At 47.2% G+C, this 20,636-nt stretch overlaps 1 protein-coding gene across 2 annotated transcripts in view; it reads right to left on the reverse strand.

Moving 5' to 3' along the window:
* Nucleotides 1-20,277, reverse strand: part of adamtsl4 (ADAMTS-like 4) — a 38,460-nt gene extending 18,183 nt beyond the window's left edge. Inside the window, exons 1-6 of one of the 2 annotated variants that reach the window (XM_077575648.1) lie at nt 20,035-20,277; nt 17,035-17,098; nt 14,524-14,976; nt 14,438-14,490; nt 12,556-13,177; nt 634-736 (exon numbers count right to left, since the gene is read on the reverse strand). In XM_077575648.1, coding sequence (XP_077431774.1) covers nt 634-736; nt 12,556-13,177; nt 14,438-14,490; nt 14,524-14,976; nt 17,035-17,098; nt 20,035-20,057 — 1,318 coding nt within the window. In that variant the 5' untranslated portion in view covers nt 20,058-20,277. Of the gene's footprint in view, nt 1-633; nt 737-12,555; nt 13,178-14,437; nt 14,977-17,034; nt 17,099-20,034 lie in introns of both variants that reach the window. The other variant, XM_077575647.1, reaches the window with a different exon arrangement.
* Nucleotides 20,278-20,636: the final 359 nt, after the last annotated feature.

Consider the following 20,636-nt stretch of genomic DNA (forward strand, 5'->3'; position numbering starts at 1 on the left):
TGATGTTCCATAATTAATCGCTATTGGATTGAAATGAAGCGAATGGAATCAGGAAACATCGAATCATATTGAACTCCTGTGAATCCAAATCAAATCCATTGAGGAAATTAGAATCGATAGCCAGCCCGAGAAAAAAAACTTTACTCATCATTATCGATGCATTCATCCTGCTCATTGAACAAAATGTGTTATTCCAGTTGTTGATTTTTTACTTCACCTCTCAAAAAGATTGAAAACACATTTTCAAAGCAGTTGGAAAATGTTTGAAATGATTTAAGCCGCTCTCATTTAGTTATGGCGCAAAAGTCTGGCATTTGAAGAGTTTGTTTATCGTTCGCGCTCCCAATACGGACGTTTGTTTTGCTGTCGGAGATTGCGAAGATTTCCCCGAAGATGTCACACTCGCATCGCTTCACCTCCCGAACGCTGCCGCTTGATCTCATTCAGCAGGAATCTGCTGAGAGGAGAAACTTGGCAGCGCTGCAGGCAGCCAGAAAGGGCCAGAAAGGGCCGCGTCGCACCCGTGACGCGGGAACAGAAAAGACATTTTGGTTCTCCGTTGCTTTTTCTGCGCGCGAATGAATGAAAAACGAGTTGAAGCCCCGATGAGTGTTTTTGCGTGTGCGTTCTCACCCTCGGTGAAAGGCTCCCAGTCGTAGAGCCGATCCATGAACTCTTTGGCGTTAAAGGCGGCGCATTGCTCGGCTCTGGAATCCAGCGGGGCTCCGGCGCACACCTGAAAGAAAAAAACAAACGTCAACGGCCATTTTGTGAACATTCCGTCCCCGGAGAGGCCATTTTGCAAATGTCGCTAATAACAAAGCGGGGAAGCGGCCGAGCCGGCTGGCGAGCACTCGGCCATATGGAAGGAATAGATTTTCCCGCGAGAGGCCAAAGCTCGTAAATCCGTGTCGGCTTTCAGTGGGCCACCGCAAAACGAGCCACTTGGAGCGCATTCAAGCGCTCCACCTGCTTTTCAACAGCACACGTTAGCTTGTGGATTTTGCTGTCACCGGAACTGACCTCTTGACCTCCACTTACACAAGCACAACAAGTTGGCATCTTTATGTGCGTTCCAGGAAATACGAACAATGAATCCCACCTGGCAGATTGCATTTATTTGAAGCACTTCTTCTACATTTATATGTTTGGAAGCGTACTTCAAATGTAAGCATCAACTTCCTTCGTGTTCACACTTGGTGACGATCGATATAACGACCTGTCGCTCTTTCTCTGTCTCAGCGTTTCTATCTAACTTTTTAAGCCTACTCATGTTGTAGAATGAAGCAGCAGAAGTCCTGATGTTAGCGCAAATAGGCCACGTCTGCCATCTAGTGGTGAATGGTGACAATACAACTTAGAACTACAGTCAATGCATATTCGCAGTTCAGGACCTGCAAATTTTCATAATCCCCTTTTTTTTTTTTTTTATCAATATTTTATTTTTCACGTTTTTTTTTCTTCAGATTTTCTTCTCATTTTTGTGCGGAAAACATACAGTATATTGAATGTTTATTGCAGTTTTTTTTGTTTTTTTAAATAATCGTTTTAGGGGTTAAGGGGTGGTGGGGATGAAGCAATCAAATGAATTTGTCCTAATGCTCATCATTATTGTTAGTAACGAGGGTATCGATCACACGTGCGCTGGGCCGAGTTTGTTTATTGTCAGTTCAGCTTTCATTCCTTCCTTCAGCAAATTCGCAGAAATCCTGCCTGCTTGCTTTCTGTAAACATCCGCAAGCACAAGTCGGACCCAGAGCAGTCGTCCAGCCGCGGGAATTCTCCACGACATTTTACTCAAACACACACGAAGCGCCGCCATTCAGAATAATCCCACATGTTGACTCTGCCAGCTCCGCCATCTCCTTGTTCTTCATCCTGACTTTTTGTTTCCACTCGTGTCAAGTCCCACAGCTGCCGCTAACAGCTGGAATCTTCCTCCGCACTCATCCGAGGAGCCGAGAGCGATGGGACGCTCAACTTGACGTCAAGCTGCCCCTGCCACGAAATCCAACAGGCCGAGCCATCAAAGAGTCGTGAACAGTTTCACACGTCCCACATCATGATCAAGACAAGGAGAGGAGGATGGCGTGCGACTTTGACCTCACCGTCGGACAAAGACAAGAAGAAGCGCTTCCCGCGTTACACAGGACACAACTGGAACCCCACAATGCACTAAAGACAAGGATAGGGGTGTGTGTGTGTGTGTGTGTGAGTGTGTGTATGGCTTTGTCTTTGCGATATTGTGGGGCCTATACCCGCGTTTTTTTAAACTACCATTGTGGGGACCGACTTGAAATTGTGGGGACATTTTTCCGGTCCCCACAAGTTCAGACCTTTTTTTTAAGGGTCAAGACTTGGTTTTCGAGTTTAGGTTTGAATTGGGTTATGGTTGAGTTTAGGGGAAGGGGTGGGGGCAGGCAATCATTTTCCATGCTTGGGGTTAGGGCAGGGGCGGGCACACTGTCCCCGAGGGCCGGAGTTCTGCAGGTTTTGGATGTTTCCCTTCTCCAACACAGCTGATACATGATCAGCTCATCAGCAAGCTCTGCATTAGCCTGATAACGATCTTGTTGATTGAAATCAGCTGCGTTGAAGCAGGGGAACATCCAAAACCTGCAGAACTCCGTTTGCCCACTACTGTTGTGAGGCCCACCAGTCCATGTGGGGACATTTTGCTGGGCCCCACAAGTTTCAACCTCTATTGAGGGTCAAGACTTCGTTTTCGAGTTTAGGTTTGAATTGGGTTTTGGTTGAGGTTAGGGTAAGGAATGGGGATAAGCAATCCTTTTTTTATGGTTGGGGTTGGGGGGAGGGGTTAGGACATGCATTATGTCATGAGATGGCCCCACAAAGATAGTAAAACAAACTTGTGTTTGTGTGTGTGTGTGTGTGTGTGTGTGTAAGGATGGGCAACTCCCCCAACGCCATCAAATCCACATATAAGCCAGTATAGTGACAAAGGCAAGTATGTGTGTATGCGCGTGCGCGTCGTCTGCAAGTCCGATACCCGACAGCGTGACCGAAACAAAACGAGGCATTTACAAGCACTCGAGAGGAATAATGATATGCATGCTCGCGGCAAGGTTACTATAGTTCAAGAAAATGAACCAAAAATAGAGCAGCAATTTGTGGAGAAATTGTGCTTGAATGCTAACATTTGAATGCATGCGGAATGATGAGGAATGTTTGATCATAATAATAATGTGAAATACTATTGAATATGATAGATGTTAAATAACTAAACGATTATGATATGAAATTGATGTACTAAAACCTGCTCCAGCTGGGATTCGGACCCTAGACTCCCATGCACTAGTTTGATTTAACCACTGGACAAATCGCTGACTCGGTAGCTAATTATATCGAACAATGCGATATAATTCTGCAAGCTGTCGTTGAATTTGCTAAATGAGTGAATGTTGTCATTGAAAATATGAAAATCTTAACGTGAAATAACTATAATGGATGTTAAAAAGCGATTGCGATTGGCTGGCAACCAGTTGAGGGTGTGCCCCGCCCACTGGCCGAGCCAGCTGGGATAGGCTCCAGCTAACCCTAACCCGAGCCCGCCGCAAACGTTAGCGGGCCAAGTGTGTGTGTGTGTGTGTGTGTGTGTGTGTGTGTGTGTGTGTGTGTGTGCGTGCGTGCGCTTGCAAGTCAGTACACAAGCAGCACCTGAAGTCTCGAAAGCTCCCGCGTGTAAACCGGCCTGCTTGCGGTCGTTCACGGCCGTAAAGACTCCAGCGAGACGTAAACACACGTCGGGCTCCGATTCCGATCCAACGGAGGCCTGGGAGGTGCTCTCGAATGAGACGGTGCAGACGTACATCCGTGACATGATTGCAGTGGGGGGGGGGTGAAAACAGAGTGGGGTGGGTGGTGGGGGGGCTAATGGAGCGAAAGGAGGGCGGGGCAAGGGAGAGGCAGAACAGACGAGGGGAGTCCAAACATTTGGAGGATCTGGAGAGTATTTGTGTGTTATTGTAAGGATGGATACACTTGAATGTGGACTGGGTGGGCGTGGGCGTGGGAGCACCCCCCCCCCCACACCCCCCACCCCCTCTGACACATACAGCAAGGGAGGGCTAAGCCCAGAAAGATATATGTTAGTTTTACGAGGTGAGTTCAAGAGCCGGCGACAGGCGGAGAGACAACAAGATGAGTCGGGACCTGCCGGCTAAGTCAAAACATTCGCCAGGAACAAGTCAACAGGAAACGTTCGGCGCGAGACGCGAGACGGAAGAAACGCAAACGAGGCAGAACACAAAATCGTTAGCCAACAAATTGAGTACATTCGACCCCCCGTCATTCGCAAGAGCGATTGGGAGCCGCCCCTCGCGCGTGAAAAGACAAAATGTGTGCACAATCCACACTTCTGGGAAGGCATCAGGGTAAAAGAAAACGAAAATAAGAAGAAAAAAATTATTTAAAAAAAATCTGCAACAAATGCCAATAAACATTCAACATACATGACGACCTGCAATTTTGCTGCAAAGTCCAAAAGGTTGACATTCTTCACAGCACGCGCCGCCTTCACGCGCACAATCGCTCATTGTTGCCGTCGCTGGCGGCCGACAATCCACTTCTTTGCTGGCCAACGGTTCGAGTGGGATTATTTTCTGCAGGCAAACCTTCACCATCGAGCGGTGAGCTGCACTCGAAAGCCGGCACGTGGGCCAAAACGCTCCCTTTCCTCGTTTCATTTTCACTTCCTGACATCATGTTTTCCATTCCTTGAGAGAAAAATCAGCAAAAGACAAATAAAGAGTCTCGAGTAACGAGCGGCAGGCCTGCAATTCAACATCTGCACGTTTTTCATTCCACTGCAGATGAGGACGCGTCGATTAATTAGCGGAACAATATTAGAGGCGGTCTTGTACTGTGACCAACATTCTGAGTTGTCATTCTTACAAAACAACATTTGAAGTCACGCCACTTGCATTTTTTAAGGCACACAACAACTTTTTTTTTGTCAGAAATCCTTCTGTTGCTTTTGTTAGCAGAATCGGAGGCAGCGGCGGGCGGCAATTTCGCAAGGAAACATCAGCGGGACTTGACACAAAGAGTGAAGGACGAGAAAAGCGAGCAAAGAGCAGATGCGAGAAAAGTCAAGGCAGCTGCTCAAAGTGTAACTTAGAACACACACACACACACACACACACACACACAGTCCCATAATACCGCACACATACAAACACACGTGTGCCCTCATCACACATAACACTCATGGGTGAAAAACAAAGACTGAGCCAGACACAATTAAGGACTTTTGGACAAGAGAATCGCGTGTGTGTGTGCGTGTGTGTGTGTGTGTGCGTGTGTGTGTGAGAAGGGAAGGGTCCCGGTGGTGCGTCATCCGGATTGACGCCTGCACAGCTGGACACGTGAACTCGATGCATCGAGCGCAAGAACGACTGACGGCGGTCATTCCTCAAGCATGACGGCCATGTGACACACACACACACACACACACACACACACACACACACAAGGCTGATGAATGATTAGAGTCAAGGTCGACGCTGTGCACGCGCGCGCGCGTGCGTGCACAGCGTGCGTGCGTGCGTCTTGAAGATCGCTCTAAAAAGAGAATTGTTGAACCAAATTAAAATGACAAATTAAATTGTTGATCAACTCAAAATTGCCTTCATTGGTAACACACGTTTGAATTAAACTAATCCAAAGCGAATATATGAAATCTAATTAATTAGGAGTTCATTAAAAATGACAACATTTTCACTGAATTATTTTTTAAATAACTTAATTCAATTTAACTTCAATTCCATTCAATTGTATGTTAGCAATTGAAGCAATTTTATTAAGACAACAATTCAATTTGTAATCTTAAATTGATTCAATAGTTCTCTTTTTAGAGGGATGAAAACATAACCCAAAGCATACCACATCATGTTTTCTATCTACGCTCTTCTTTCCTGACAATCATGCTCTGGTTTTATGGTTTAAAAAGTGTCAACTGTCATTTTTTATTTATTTTTTCCCGCTTTTTCCCCGCAGTCACGTTTCGCAGGAAATGTTATTTGCTTGAAATAATGAATGAATAACTTTTTGTTATCTGGATGCGGGTGTGTGCACGGATGATTGTTTGTCGTTAGCGATTAGCATTCTATGGCGGGAAGCAGCCAGCCATTCGGCCTTGACCCCCCCCCCCCACACACAAAATCAGGAAGTCAGAAGCGCAGCATCGATCAACAACGTCAGTGAAGGATGCCGTCCGTCCTCACGAAGCAAACCGGATACGAGGCTACGAAAAACGGCACACGGGCAAGCGTGCTAACAAAAACAAAATACGAAGAACAAGATAAGCAAAAGAAAGGCGGGAAATGTCAAAGGGATGTTCAGATATTGAAATATTGTTTACTTTCCAGAAGCGACTTTATGCTCGTTGTCGTCGTCGTTATGCTTCTTCCTGGTACAATGGAACGCTTTTATTTACAATAATTCCTCAAACGAGTTGATGGAAACTTTTTTTTTTCTTCCTTTAGCCTGGGGGGGGGGGGTGGGGGGGGCAGGTTGAAAGTCACAAGTTGGCTGCAAACTCAAGTGTGTCCTGCTCTTCATTACTTCCTAAAAGAAGTAACTGTTTGCAGCAAAAATGTTTTAGTCACGCTCGAGCAGCCTTTTGAAAGAACCCAATCACTACTTTTACATTCAACAGTCGACCACTTGTTGTCTTATGGAGAAAAACGGTTGATTTCCCTCGAAACGAGCGAGCAAGCCTTCTCCAAAAAACAAATGTTTGTTTTCTTGGCATGTCCAGCAGTGCCTTGAGATACGAGTTGAATTCATTTTGGGAGCATGCTTGTAACCCAAAGCACCCAAATCAGATTTCCCTATTGAAATGAATGGAAAGGTTGTTAATCCGTTCCGGCCTGCCCCAAAAAAACAGCACTCGATGACAATTTAATGCCGCAATCGGATTCATTGCGCTGCTCTCTCAGGTGGCGGCTCCCGAAACGCAGAACACGCAAAAGGGCCTCAACCTCCGTGACGGGGCCCCATTTCATGCGAGGGGACACATTGTGGCATTGACGACAATTGACGTCTGAGGAAACGCCCAGAAATGGACTTCCTGTACTTTCAAAGAGATACTTTTAGGTGACAACTCTGCTCTCCACAACGGGAAGCTCGGGTTCGATACCCAAATTGGGTGAATGCCACTTCTCTAGTTGGCCAAAATGTTTTTGGTGCATGAAAAACTGAAAATGTCATTTACTTTGGGTCCAGGAAGCAGAACGAAGAAGAAAAGTACTTTGACTTCTTCTACTACTTTAAATGATTCAGTGAGCTGCAGTCATTTTTTTTTGTAGAGGATAAAGAATATATGTATGGCTGCAAATATTTTATCTACTTAAATATCCGAAAGCAACGGCTGTCAATGCTAACAGTTAGCATATAAATTACACATATTTGCATTCTTTGTTAGCATTAGGCTAAGTGCACTTTCCTAAGATCTTTATTTTTGACTTGAAACTTTGACTGGCCCGCTGGAAACTTCTTTTGAGGCGTCGTTCACGATTTACCAAAGTGTCGTTTACTGCCAAATGAGTCGAGTTCACGTACGGCCACCATCTTAAGTTTGTGCTCGCAAGTCAAAGCCCAAAAATCAAACACTGCATTCTTGTGTCTTGCATTTTGCAAATCGTGGCGGAGAATCAAAAGGAATCCAGCAAAGCTTGTCACTTTGCAGCGTTGTTTTGTCCGCCGCACGACTTGTCAATAAAAACATGGCGGCGCTTCCGTGAAGGAAATAATTCAGCAGCCGCAACTTCTTTGAAAAGGCTGCAAACAAGTCACAAGTCTTCCGCTAAACAAGCCGTGCAGAACCTTGAAAGAAAAACTTGAAAGGCAAGCGGGCCTCACTCGCACACGCCATCACAGTCCACAATGACCACGCGCGTGCGTGCGTGCGTGCGTGCGTGCGTGTGTGCGTGTGTGCGTGCGGCACAACCCATCGGGGGCTGCTTTGTGTCTCGATTGTGCACGCACACGCCTAATAATATGCTTCCTGCGTGGCAACGCCCCAGCATGACATCATGACAAGATGGAAGCCAGGTGAGCGTGCGGTGGGAGCGTGTTAGCGCGTTGTGCGCAATTTTCGTCCTTTTACGAAGACCTGGAGTGTTGAAACAACATTTCTGCTGCTTTTCTTCTTCTGGCTGCTCATTCTCAAATACAACCCCCCAAACCCCCCCCCCCCCTCGCTGCCCCCGTGCTTCTGACAGGAGGTCCTCTACACACACACACACTTTTCCATTAATTCTTCCTTTCTTCTGGCACACACTCGCATTCCGCTGTTTGCTTCCCCACAAACGTGTCCAGGTCGGACTCACGCCGGACTCACAGCGGACTCATGCCGGACTCACAGCGGACTCACAGCGGACTCACGCCGGACTCACAGCGGACTCACAGCGGACTCATGCCGGACTCATGCCGGACTCATGCCGGACTCACAGCGGACTCATGCCGGACTCACAGCGGACTCACGGCGGGTCCACAAAGCAAACTTAACAGTTGAGCCAGTGAAGCGTCCTTCCGGCGGCAAGCAGCTTTTTCGTTTTCCGAGACACTCAACACAAAGTGTTTGAGACGCAAGATAAGATTTGCAAACGAACATCCTCACACTTTTGATATGAGGATTATGCGGTCCGTCGATATTCCGCATTTAAACACATATTGGCATCAGACATTTTTAAAAATCCAACCGCCGATAAGCAGCCAAATCAAAAAAAAATGAGATTTTGAGACGCATGCTTGCGCACGACCACGTCGTATCCCTTTGGACACCCCCGAACACAATTAATGAATTAGAGCCAATTCCAATTTGCAAGTGATTTGTCGGGGCAAATCGTGTATCCACAAATATCGGAACGCTACGTTTACGTTTACGTTTTGCATCTTTCACTTATAGTTTTGCAAATGTGATGTTTTGTTTCCCGTGAGAAAAATGGAATATAAACTGAGGAGGGCTCTGGCGTCAGCAGACGCGGGTCAATTCATGGAGCCCAGAGTTCAAAGCAAACATGGCGAAGCAGCATTTCATTGCTACGCTGCAGACAAATGCAATTAGCTGTTAAGCGTAAATGCTTTTAAATCCGGGCTTTTCCGATAGCCGTGATTAAGATCTTTTGAAGCAGTTTTTAAATCAAATTCTTGTTTTTGCTCCGTATATTCTTGGACTTATTTCGGTAAGCTGCATTTTGTTTTGTTTTTTAATGTATTGAAATGACTAACGATTGTGTTTGTAAATGCTTGTAAATGTTGTACTTTAAATGATGTGAAGCACATTGAGCTAGCTTGCCTTGGCTAATGAAGGTATTTTGATCCTGCTGAAGGGCATCGAACCTCCCTCCGTCTCCCTCCCTTCCTCCCCTGCACACAGTTTTTCTTGCACGTCCACGAAGAGTTTGCCGTTTTCCCCGCAAGCGAATGCTCGCCCATCTTCATTTGTACTTCACACGACCGCGCGGCCTTGAACTCACCACCTCCTCCCCAAAACAGAACCCCTTTCACTGCTACTTCACTGCAGCACCTCCTCAAAGTCCGACACTCAACTTCCATTGCCATGTTCACAGTAAAAAAAAAATTCAAAAAAAAAGAAGAAAAAATTGTGAGTTGTTTTGCTAACTGGGACAAAAGAAGAGCAGCTAAAATGTGACGCGGCACCGCTGGAACAAACAAGGCTAAAGTAGTCAAAATTCGGTGGGTTTAAATATAGAATTTTTTTATTTTTATTTTTTGAATCTCATTTTTAGTTTTGTATTTTTTTTTATTAATATATATCGTTTTCATTTCCATTCATACTTATTTTTTGCATTGAATTTTTTATGATATTTTTTATATTAGTTTTTATTTTCACTGCCATTCATTTATGTATTGATTCATTTTTAATGTTGGCAGTTTCGGTCCCCGAAATCACCAGACAGCGATCGGAGAGCAAACGCGGTTCCTGGCGGGCGCCGCCGGCAAATGATCTGAAGAGGAAAGTCAAGAGTCGGAGCGTGCCGAGCGTGCCGAGCGGGCCGAGCGGGCCGAGCGTGCCGAGCGGGCCGAGCGGGCCGAGCGGGCGCCACTCACCACTTGGAGAGCCGGCATCCACTTGCACTTAAACTGCCAACGCCGCCGGCTCCTTTCTATTTTTGTCCTCGTGATCAAATGCGAGAGGATCCCGTCCCGCCTCACGATTGCATTTGTGGCCACACGTATGATCGATCCCGGCAAAAGCCGAGGACCGATGACACGAGGACCGCCGATACTTTTTAGAAACGGGGGGGAAGCACTTTAGTCGCATTTACTTTATAAAAGCTTTGCAACGGTTGAGTTGCACTTTGCGTTGTTGGCAAAATAAGCCGCAAGTGTGACCGGAAGAAGAACGTCGGAGACAACGCGGCGACAATCTGCGACTTTGGCTGGAGACAAAAACAGACACGAGTACGGAAGAGAAGGAGGATTTCTTTTTTTCTCTTTCCAAAATGTTTTGGATTCGTTTCAAGGAGTCGCAGCCAAGGTGACTCGTTACAATGATTATTCTCGGAGCAAAATCGGGCTTTTATGAAACAAAAGGAGCCATTTTGAGCCACAGTCAGCTTCATAAATATTGGGACGTGCACACGATTGCCGTCTTTTGGCCGCCACAACAAATTTGAAATCTTGAAAACGAGATGCAAACGTTCAGCTTTCACTCGAGCGGGTTTTCGTGCAAACGAGGACTTTGATGCTAAAGTCAAAAGTCGGGCAAAAAGACAAAGTGGTGGCAAGAAAATGTGCAATATGAATCGACAAGTATAACGGAGGGGTATGGCGTTCCACAGGGTTCAGTTCTGGGGCCTCTGCTGTTTTCATTGTGTTCCATCGTGAGAATTTTTTTTTAAATGTTGAATTGCGTCCGCAGAATTTGCAAGGCCAAGCTGAGCAAGTCCAAAACCAAACGAAGACTTCCTGAAGTTGCAAAAACAAAACGCTTCCTCAATTGAAAGTGAAGACAATCAGATTGACTTCCTTCTTCATTTTGTCCACCAGAAAACCCGACACCAGGGTTCGCCAATGGCGGTCCTCTGGGTCCGGAGTCCTGCAGGTTTGAGATGTTTCCACCCAACGGCACACCTGATTCATATCATCAGCTCATCAACATGCCTGATGACGATCCCGATCCGAAGCATCAGGTGAAACTTGTCAAACCTGCAGCACTCCGGACCTCGAGGAGCGCAATTGGTGAACCCGGCCCGACATCTACGTATTGAATTCGAAGACATATATTTAAACAATATATATTTTTCAAGAAAGAGGTTTTTGGAAAGTGACGGGGTTCCGTACCTCCGCCAAGGAAAAGAAGCGCTGCACTTGGACAGAATTCAGTCGAACCTTTTCATACTCGCGCCTACCAAGCGGGTGAGGCATGCGGTCTATTTTGACCAGAATGTGAAGTGACCAAATATGGTTCCCATGTCTGATAACGGATTACATTTGTCCTCGTTGAGTTGGATGTGGTTCAGTCGAACCCATCAACGTTTTGGCTTCCTCTGCAAATGTCGCTTTTAATCGCGGGAGCGCCGGAGCGCGGCATTCTTGTCTTGGCCAAACCGAGGAGCAACTTGGATTTCGTCACTTGCCCGTCCAGTCGGGCCCGCCCAAGTCGCCATTACAGGACAGGACAGAACATTTTGCCACACCCCTTTTCTGTGTAACAGCACGAGCACAGCAGATGTGTGTATTCTGGTCTTCATGCACACACGCACGCACGCACGCACGCACGCACGCACGCACGCACGCACGCACGCACGCACTTGATAGGTTCCATGTCAGTGCTCCAGGACAACAGGCCAGTGTTGGCGCTCGGGAACGATCAAACCTTCCAAAAACATTCTGCTGACCTTCACGTTTTCTCTCCACCGGCCGTCAACGCCTCGCGCGGCCTCATTAACGCTAATCACCACTAGGGGGTCTCGCACCCACGCACACACAACATGAAGGTAAATAAAGGTCACGTCGGATTTCTTGCAAATCCAGCACTGACTTCACTTATCTTGTTTTTCAAAATAAGAGCAATTTTTGGGACCATTTTTATTTATTTTTTTAAGTGACGATTTGAGTTACGAGTGCTTTTATTTGAGTTACGAGTGCTTTTATTTGAGTTACGAGTGCTTTTATTTTTGGCAATGAACCCGACTTGCTTCACAACAAGCAGCAGATTGTGAACAATTGTTAAAAAAAAACGGAAGTTTACTTTAAAAAATAAATAAAATGAACCTTGTCCATTCAAAACAAACTACACACAAAAAAGAAAAAGTGTAATATAACAGAATTTTACTTTTTCTGTATTCTAAAAATATCATTTAATTTGGGTCAATTTGAGTTGTTTTATACAAAATGGCCCAATTTTTGGACTCAGTAAAGGATCTGCCTAATATTCATGAGTCGCTTTACATTAAAAGATCATTTTCTTGGCACAAAGTTGGGTCGAATTGACCCAAGTAGAAGATCGCTCCATTTTTGAGCCAACAGTTTTTACAGAATGCAGTTTGACTTTGATCTTACCTGCGAGAAGCACCTTCGATATTCCTTCTCGAGACCGCCGCATCTGTAGTTGAGCGTCGTCGTCGTCCTGCCGCCTCCGCCGCCGCCGCCCGCCTCCTCCCCCGCGTGTGGTCCGAGGGGGTGCTGCTGCGGCGGGTACACGTTGCCGGCTGGCGGGGCCTGGGGTCCGAATCCCGGGTGGGGCCGGTGCAAAGGGGAGGCGTACGGCGAAGAGGCGGCGGCCGACTGCGAGAGAGGCGAGCCGGGCGGCGGCGGCGCGGTGACGGTGCGCCAGTCGAAGCGGCGGTGACCGGCCAAGACTGATGATGATGATGATGATGATGATGATGATGAGAATGATGACGAGGGGGAACGTGGCAGGAAGTGAGGAGGGGAGGGCGGGACTCGGACCCTCCTGTGCTCGCTTCTGGCATGCGATTGGGGCGGAGCGGTAGAGGCGGGGGCGGCGGTGGTTGCATCCTCATCCTCATCCTCGTCCTCCTCATTCTGGTCGCCGGCGGCCAGTTGCGGCACCGAGGTGGTGCCGTTTGCTGTGTGGCGAGCTTGTCGACTGGGCCGGTGCAAGGGCAGGGAGAAGGGGACTTTCCCGTAGCCAAACTGGCCCGGACGGATGGAGGAAGACCTGCGAGGCGCACAACAGATGAGCAACGTCGTTGCTTGCCGCCACACGAAATCTAAAGTGAGCAGGTAAGAACCGCACGTGGGATGACGTCATATACACAAGTTACAAAAAAAAAAATCAGGATCTGCCTCCAGTCATATTATAGTAATAACACAGTAATAACATAATAACTGAGCGTGGGTCCAACTTGCAATGCTTTAATGACCCAGAAGATCATAACAAAAACTCCCGAATGCCAAAAGTCAAATCCAAGCTCGTATTTATGACGGAGTTTCATTTGACGGCGGTTACAAAATCATCATCTCGTTCACGCCGTTTCCCAAAACGCTTCTCCCGAGTGCCCCTTCCATCTTTTTGAAGGCGACTCCTTCTTTTCTGGGTCCACACAGGAAGAGGAATTCCAGAGACGCCTCACGTAAGCCATGCAAAATTTCATTTCCTGCACGTCCCTTTGCAGACGAGCTCGTGGACGCGTCGCAAATCAAATGTCACATCTCGCATTAAGTGTCCTCGCCGTTTGTCTTGGGTTTGGAAACCTCATAAAAAAAAAAAAGAAACGGGTATTGAGCTCATCGCCGCACAGACACGAGGCCACAATTTGGAATTTAACCGCATTCATACTTGAGTCGCACAAATCACTAATTTATTCATTGTTGCATTTGCACATTTTTCTTTTCACAAAAATTTGTTGAGTGCAGCGACAAAAAAAATGCTACTAAACATTCAATACGCGTTTTTCATGAAAAACGAGAGGAAAAAAATACCTGCAAATGTGCTAATTTGCAGAATGTAGTATTTATTCTTTGAGGGGCAACATTTAATCAATTTTCAAATTAAACAATAATTATTTTTGATAAATCGATACATCGTTAAAGATCCTCTTTAATTTAAAATCCATGTTTACTGTTGTTTTTAAAATTCAAACATGCATTTTTTTAAGCTATCAAATAATCGACAACATAATCCACAGATTGACTGAATTATTATTACTAAAAATATTCGATTTTATTTATTTAAAATTGTATTGTATCTATTTTATTATATTGTATTGTTTTATTTATTTAAAAAATATGATTGTTATTATTAGAATTGCTATTATTAAAATAACTGTAAATTGCAGCCCTGCCTGTGACTTTTGTAAGATTAGTAAATTATTTTTTTTATTTTCAGAGTGAGCAGTTTTTCACGCATGCAGTTTTCAAAGTCATGTTCTTTTATTGGCCACGGTTGTGTGCGTTGCGCTTGTCGGCGTGCGCTCACCTCCTGACCGGCAAAGCCTCCCGCCCGGCGCCGACCGACCTCCTGCCGCCGCCGCCGCCGTTGCCGTTGCCGTTGCCGTTGCCGTTGCCGTTGCCGTTGCCGTTGCCGTTGCCGTTGCCGTTGCCGGGCCTCCTGACGCTGCGCTGCTGCTGCTGGTAGGCCCGCGAGGGCGCGCGGTAAGGTGAGCGGTACACGGAAACGCGGTTGGGACCGCCGGGGTACTCGGCTTGGTAGAAAGTCGGCGAGGGATCGTCGCCGCCCGGCGGGGTGTTCCGATAAAGCGACAACCCTCGGTTGGGATCGGGCGCCCGGCGGTGGGACGGCAGTTGGCGGTTAGGTTGGAAGATGACGGGACCCCCGACGCCCCAGTTGGCCGGCGGGTAGGAAACGGAGGGCGGGGTCGGCGGCAGGCACTTCCTGCTTCTCTGCGACACGCCCACTCCGCATGACTGGGAGCAAGAGGACCACTCTGTCCACGTTGACCACGCCCCTTCCACGGGCTCCGCCTCCAACGCCTGCCGGGACCGCCGCACGCCCACCTGACACACACCGACAAAAAAAGAAGAAGGTGTGAGACACGAGTGCTGGATGGTGGCAGTGAAATCATCTTGGCGTCGTGGCACCCACGTCACTCACATTTTAAAGCCACAAACACTCAAAGTCACAGATATTAGTGTTGAAATACGTGCACCTCACATGCACATTTTGTTGTTTAATATGGCGACCATTACTCGATTGATAGATGGGAAAATTATGAAAATATTCAAGAGTTTTAAATTCGATTTTTTTATTTACCGTCAGATACAAATGAGCTGTGTTTTTAATCATTTTTTGGGTTTGATATTTTATTTTATTTTTTTTGGGGCTTTGACTTATGAGCGCAAACTTGTAAATATTAAATAGTAAAAATATGTCGTCGGCCATTTTCCGCTTAGAAGGTAAAAAATTGAATAAGTTGAACGCGGTTTTTTTTTCTTTCTTTTTCATTTTTTCAAAGGTTTGAGTGTGCAAAAATGTCGTCACATCCTATGAAAGATGTTGACGTGGCGAGGCCGGCTGTCCCAATACTTTTGTCGCGTTCCTCTGCTTAACGAGTGGCCAGATGATGGCGAGGCCAAAACGTAAATCCTCAAGCCTGGCGAGATGGCGAGGCGGTTGGGGAGGATTCCCGAAACCTGCCGAGCCAGCAGCTTGACAGCAGATGGGCCAGCGTGTGTGCGTGATGTGACGTGTACGGCCTTTGACCTCCTTCCTGCGCGGCGTCAGATGATAAAAGTCATTTTGTAACAAGTCGCCGGCTGGCCTGTTTGGCAAAACAGCAAAAGTGAGCCGGACAAAAGTTTCCATTCAGCAAAATGTGAACGCTCCACTTCCTGCACGCTCGCAACGCCGCGCGAGGTCGTCGGTGCGTGCGGGAAAGCCGAAGGCCGGCATTTCCGTGCACGTGCTCAAGTTCAATCCTGGAGAAACGCAATCCGCCAGGTTTTTGTTGTCTCCCTCCTCCAACACGGCTGAGAGGCTCCCGCAGAACGTAATGATGAGCCGATGATTGGAAACACCTGGTTTGGAGGCAGGAGACATCAAAAGCAGGCAGGAGTGAACGTGTCAACTTGTTTTTTTTGGTTTTGGTTTTTGTCGTCGTGCGCTTGTCGAAACCTTCCTGCCGGCATCCGAGCCTGTTCCAGAACGTTAAAGTCAAAGCGGGCTGGAATGCAAATGACAAACGACGGGAAATGGCGGGAGAGCAAGGAAAGCCAAAGGAGCAGGAGAAAAGGGTTGGGAGGGGCACGGAAGCTTGGGGGGGGGTCAAAGCGGACGGGCCTAATGACTGTGTGTGTGTGTGTGTGGCAATGAGTGACATCAAACACAGCTGCCACATAGCTGGAGCATTAATGAGCAGCGCGCGCTGACCCTGAAGGAGGCCGCCCGCTGACCTCCTGCTACTTGCTACTGCTAAAACTCCTCCGACACTGTACGGGCGCCACCTCAAGCTCAGCGCCAAAACTTTTTTTCCTTTTTTCTTTTTCTTTCTACCCAACGATCACAAAGGCGTCACTGTGGCTCCTTGACAGCTACGGGCCCCAGCGCAGGAAAAAAAAAAAAAGGATTAATGACTCACAAAGTCACACACGCTCGGATAAATCACGAGCTGGCTTGCGTGGGCGGATCGCGCCGGCCTGCGTCACGCGCGGGAACAGACGGAAAGACGGACGGCGAAAAGCAAAGAGGTGAACTTTCAACACAAGTTCAGCAGAAAAATATCACGGCGTGCTGTAGGTTTTTTTTTTTTTCTTTTTTAAGTTGTTGCGGGATTTCACAAGCTTTGCTGGGGCAAAGCACGGCAAAAAAAGATAAATGAAGGATTGATCATTGATGATCAAAAATAAACATCCGATCATAATTGATTAGTTGTTGATTAATCGTTGCAACTAAATGGCAGTTTTGGCGGCAATTCGTTGCCGGTGCCGTCAAGCTGCTCTTTTGACTATTATGGGATGCGAACACAAGTGTGAAGCAACTGGGTTTGATGGCTTGACCTTTGACCCGGCCAGAAAGCAAAGTCAATGGATGTAGTGTGCGAAGAGCTGATGACTCACCTTCCTCTTGGCCGGCTTGGTCACGGAGGTCGCGACCTCCGCGAGGGCCCACAGCGCGCACAGCCTGCGGGGGAAGAAGAGCACGAGAGGAAGTGACTTTTAAAAAAAATACAACTCCGCGTCAGCGGCATGTGACGGGACTCTTTTGGCGGCGCACAGGTGGCGCGCTCAAGTTGATTTGACCGTCGGTGTGGGAAATGCCGGCAAGACGCTAGCAAACGTTGAAACAGCTAGCATGTTTTCCCTTCACATGCCTTTCTCCGCAAACCAACACGCACACACGCACACACGCACACACGCACACGCGCACACAATCAGTCAAACGTCTTCAATTGAGCCGGCGCCGTGAAGTTTCTTTTATTTGCGGCTTGCTGTAGAAACAATGCGGTTGATGTTGGATTTGGACTTTTGACGTTTGCGAAGCGCGACGGCCCGCAAACGTCGGTCCAAGCCACAATTTCACTTCACTTGCCTTGAAGGTAGACGACTTCATTGTTGCTTTTTGGCTTTTTGCTTTGGAAAAGTGCTTTTTCGTGGTTTGGTCTTTTTCTCAAACAGGTTGGACTCGATTTACTTTTCGGTCAAGTCAATTTGAGTGCAAAAATGGGTCTTTTAGTGTAAAACAACTCTGAAAGTAGAAGATCGGTCCACTTTTGACCCATACTTGGGTTATTTTGGAATGCATCATATGGGACATTTGCATAAGACTAGGCTGGGGGTCAACGACCTTAAAGACTCAAAGGATCGTCTCACACAGAAAAACAAGTCACCGAGAACACAAAAACTTTTTGGTATCAAATGTGACAATCACATTTTTATTTTTTTTTTACGTATTCGGTTTACGGCATCAATAAGCTGCTACGAAGAACATCATCATGATATCAACGTGCACTATCAGTGTGTTGATGCCCAACGTACGCTTTCAGATTCGATTTGGAGCCGCCAAAAAACTTTGTCATGCGGCCGGCGACATGCAGCGAAGGAACGCGCAGCGAAGGAACGCGCAGCGAAGGAACGCGCAGCGAAGGAACGCGCAGCGAAGGAACGCGCAGCGAAGGAACGCGGAGCGAAGGAACGCGCAGCGAACGAACGCGCAGCGACCGAACGCGCAGCGAACGAACGCGCAGCGAAGGAACGCGCAGCGACCTGCCAAGATGGCCGATTCACAATGACAACATATGAAGAACAAATGTCAACCATTTGGAACGAAAGACTGCTGATTTCTTTCCTAAAGTCGTCGCGAGCCACAGCGGAAGGTTCGAAGGTTGCTGACCCCGAACGAGAAAAACTAAGAGAGGCTGAAAACAATCAAACCCGGTCATCATAATCAAGACCACAACAAATCAACGAGCCGACCCGGACACAACTTGACGTCCCGTTTTTTAACATTTGTTGTTAAAATGATGTTGAAATTTCAAGCGAGTCGCTTCGGAAACGTTTCAAGCAGATCAAGTGCAGATCAATAAAGTTGTATTTTGCTTGTTGTTGAATTATATGAGCAAGCCCAGTTTATAAAACACTTTCTTTACTCGTAGTTGTAATTTGTGATAAGAAGAACGTCGCTTTGATGAATTTCATCACGTTACATAACTTTTGTTGCTTTTATTGCATTTTGCAAAATTCTGACTTACGATCACCGAACACGTTTTTCTGTTGCCGACTTGACCGACTTTAATTCCGTGTTGAGGAACGTGCTTGCACTTTGATTTTTTTTTTTTTAATGCAAACCTTCCAATGTCCTCGTCCCGATGTTGGAGTTTTTGCCTTTTGCCGTTTTTCTAGTCACATCTTCAAACGCAAGCCAGGATCCACACAGAAGCTTCCACACGCAGCGTTGGAAGGAAAATAACTTCCAAGGCATGAAAACGACATCGAGGGTGTCAACAAGAAAAGAAATGATGAATAATTAACGGTGACGCGTCTCCAAAACACATTCCCGATGAGAAGAAAAATAGTGAGGGAGGCTGCCGAGAGGCCGGCAACATTATTGAAGGGATTTCTGGCAAGTACCTGTCACAACAATCTCCCATCTTCTTTAAATGTGTGCTAAATGGGGCAGGGTGGCCTCAGGTTATAAAAGAAGGCCGACTCCATTTTGAAACACACGTGAAATTTCCCAAACACGAATGAAGGCAAGATGTAACTTTTCCGCCCTCATTCCAAAAGAGTTCATCACAAGTTGAGCGAAGCATGGCATGAGTTCAACGCTTGAGAAATGTCAGGAAAAGCCTACTAGAACATATGGAAGTTCAGTTGTGGTAAATGGCAGCATTCGATTTCATTTGGCCTTGAAAAAAAAATGTTGCACGAATGTGCTTTTAGGCTTCGAAAAATGTGCTTTGTTTGGCACTTTGCAAGCAGTTGATCGGACCCGAGCCAATTGGGCCTCCTCAACTTTGACTTGTTGCCACGATATGCTTTTGTCAACGCGAGCCCAATTTGCCTTTTGTGTCATTTCCAAAGAACGAGCCGACCCTGATGCGATCTCATCTCCCTCAAAACATTGCGGACAAGCGCGTTGCAAACAAGTGTTGCTGGAGTGCTGACATGCCGCTAAACGCCTCCCTCCAATTCGAGGAGGACTTTTCTTCCCTTTCAACAACAACCGCAAAGCAAACTCCAGGCCGGGTAATTGCTCCCCTCTTGCCGCTGTGGTGCACCGCTTTTGCTTTTTCTTTCTCTTTCTCGCCTTCGCTTTGCCCTCGCAGCTTGCGCGCAAGTGTCCCCAAAAAGACAAGCACGCGCACGCACGCACGCACGCACACGGAGCTCCTGACAAAAAGGCTCCCGGGCACAAGAGACCCCCCCCGCCCCCGAGATGCGAGCTCGCTCGGCGACACTGTCACACATTCTTCCAAATCAATTGATCGCGTCCATTTTAAGCGCAAGCACGCGCTTCAAGGAAAAAAAAGACAAGTTCGTGCGTAAAAGCGAGCCACAGGTTTGAGGATCAATCCCGTCCCCGATCGAGTCCCGCGTGTGCGGTGCGAATTCTCGTACCTGAAGAAAGAAGCGATCCGCATTCTCCACCGAATCCGCCAGCGACGATCAAACTGATCGCTCCACTTTGGGGATCGATTGTTGGCGCGTGTGGGAAGGGGTGGGGAAGGGGTCCGAGCAAACAATGAGTGTCCAACTTGTTGTCGTCGCCTCTTCACTCTCGCTTCCTCTCGTCCGTGCGTGCGTGCGTGCGCGTGCGTCCCCTTCCTCCTGTCACTGCTTTCTGCCTGCCCGCCCGCCAACGTGCAAAGTGGGAAGTCTTCCGTTTTTCCCCACCACTCCTCTCGCCCCCCCCGCCCCCTCCCTCCTAGAAACGTTTTTCTCCCTGCTTTAAAGTAAATCAACTTAATGATACATTTGGTGGTGAGACGTTTACATGCTAGTCACAACTAGTTTGTCATATTTATTGATGATTTATTGGAGCTGTCCTCTTTTTTTTTTTTATATTCCAGGGTGGAATGATGAGCTCGTGTGAGCTTTAAAAACAAACATGTGTGCTGAATTTCCTCTTGGCGCAAATGCTGGAGGTCATTTGGTGACCTTTATTGAGCCATGGGAGAAAATCTCACAGCACACAAAAAAAAAAGTCACAAAAAGTATAT

The sequence above is a fragment of the Vanacampus margaritifer genome, chromosome 9, assembly GCF_051991255.1.
Source record: "Vanacampus margaritifer isolate UIUO_Vmar chromosome 9, RoL_Vmar_1.0, whole genome shotgun sequence".
NCBI classification, from domain to species: domain Eukaryota; kingdom Metazoa; phylum Chordata; class Actinopteri; order Syngnathiformes; family Syngnathidae; genus Vanacampus; species Vanacampus margaritifer.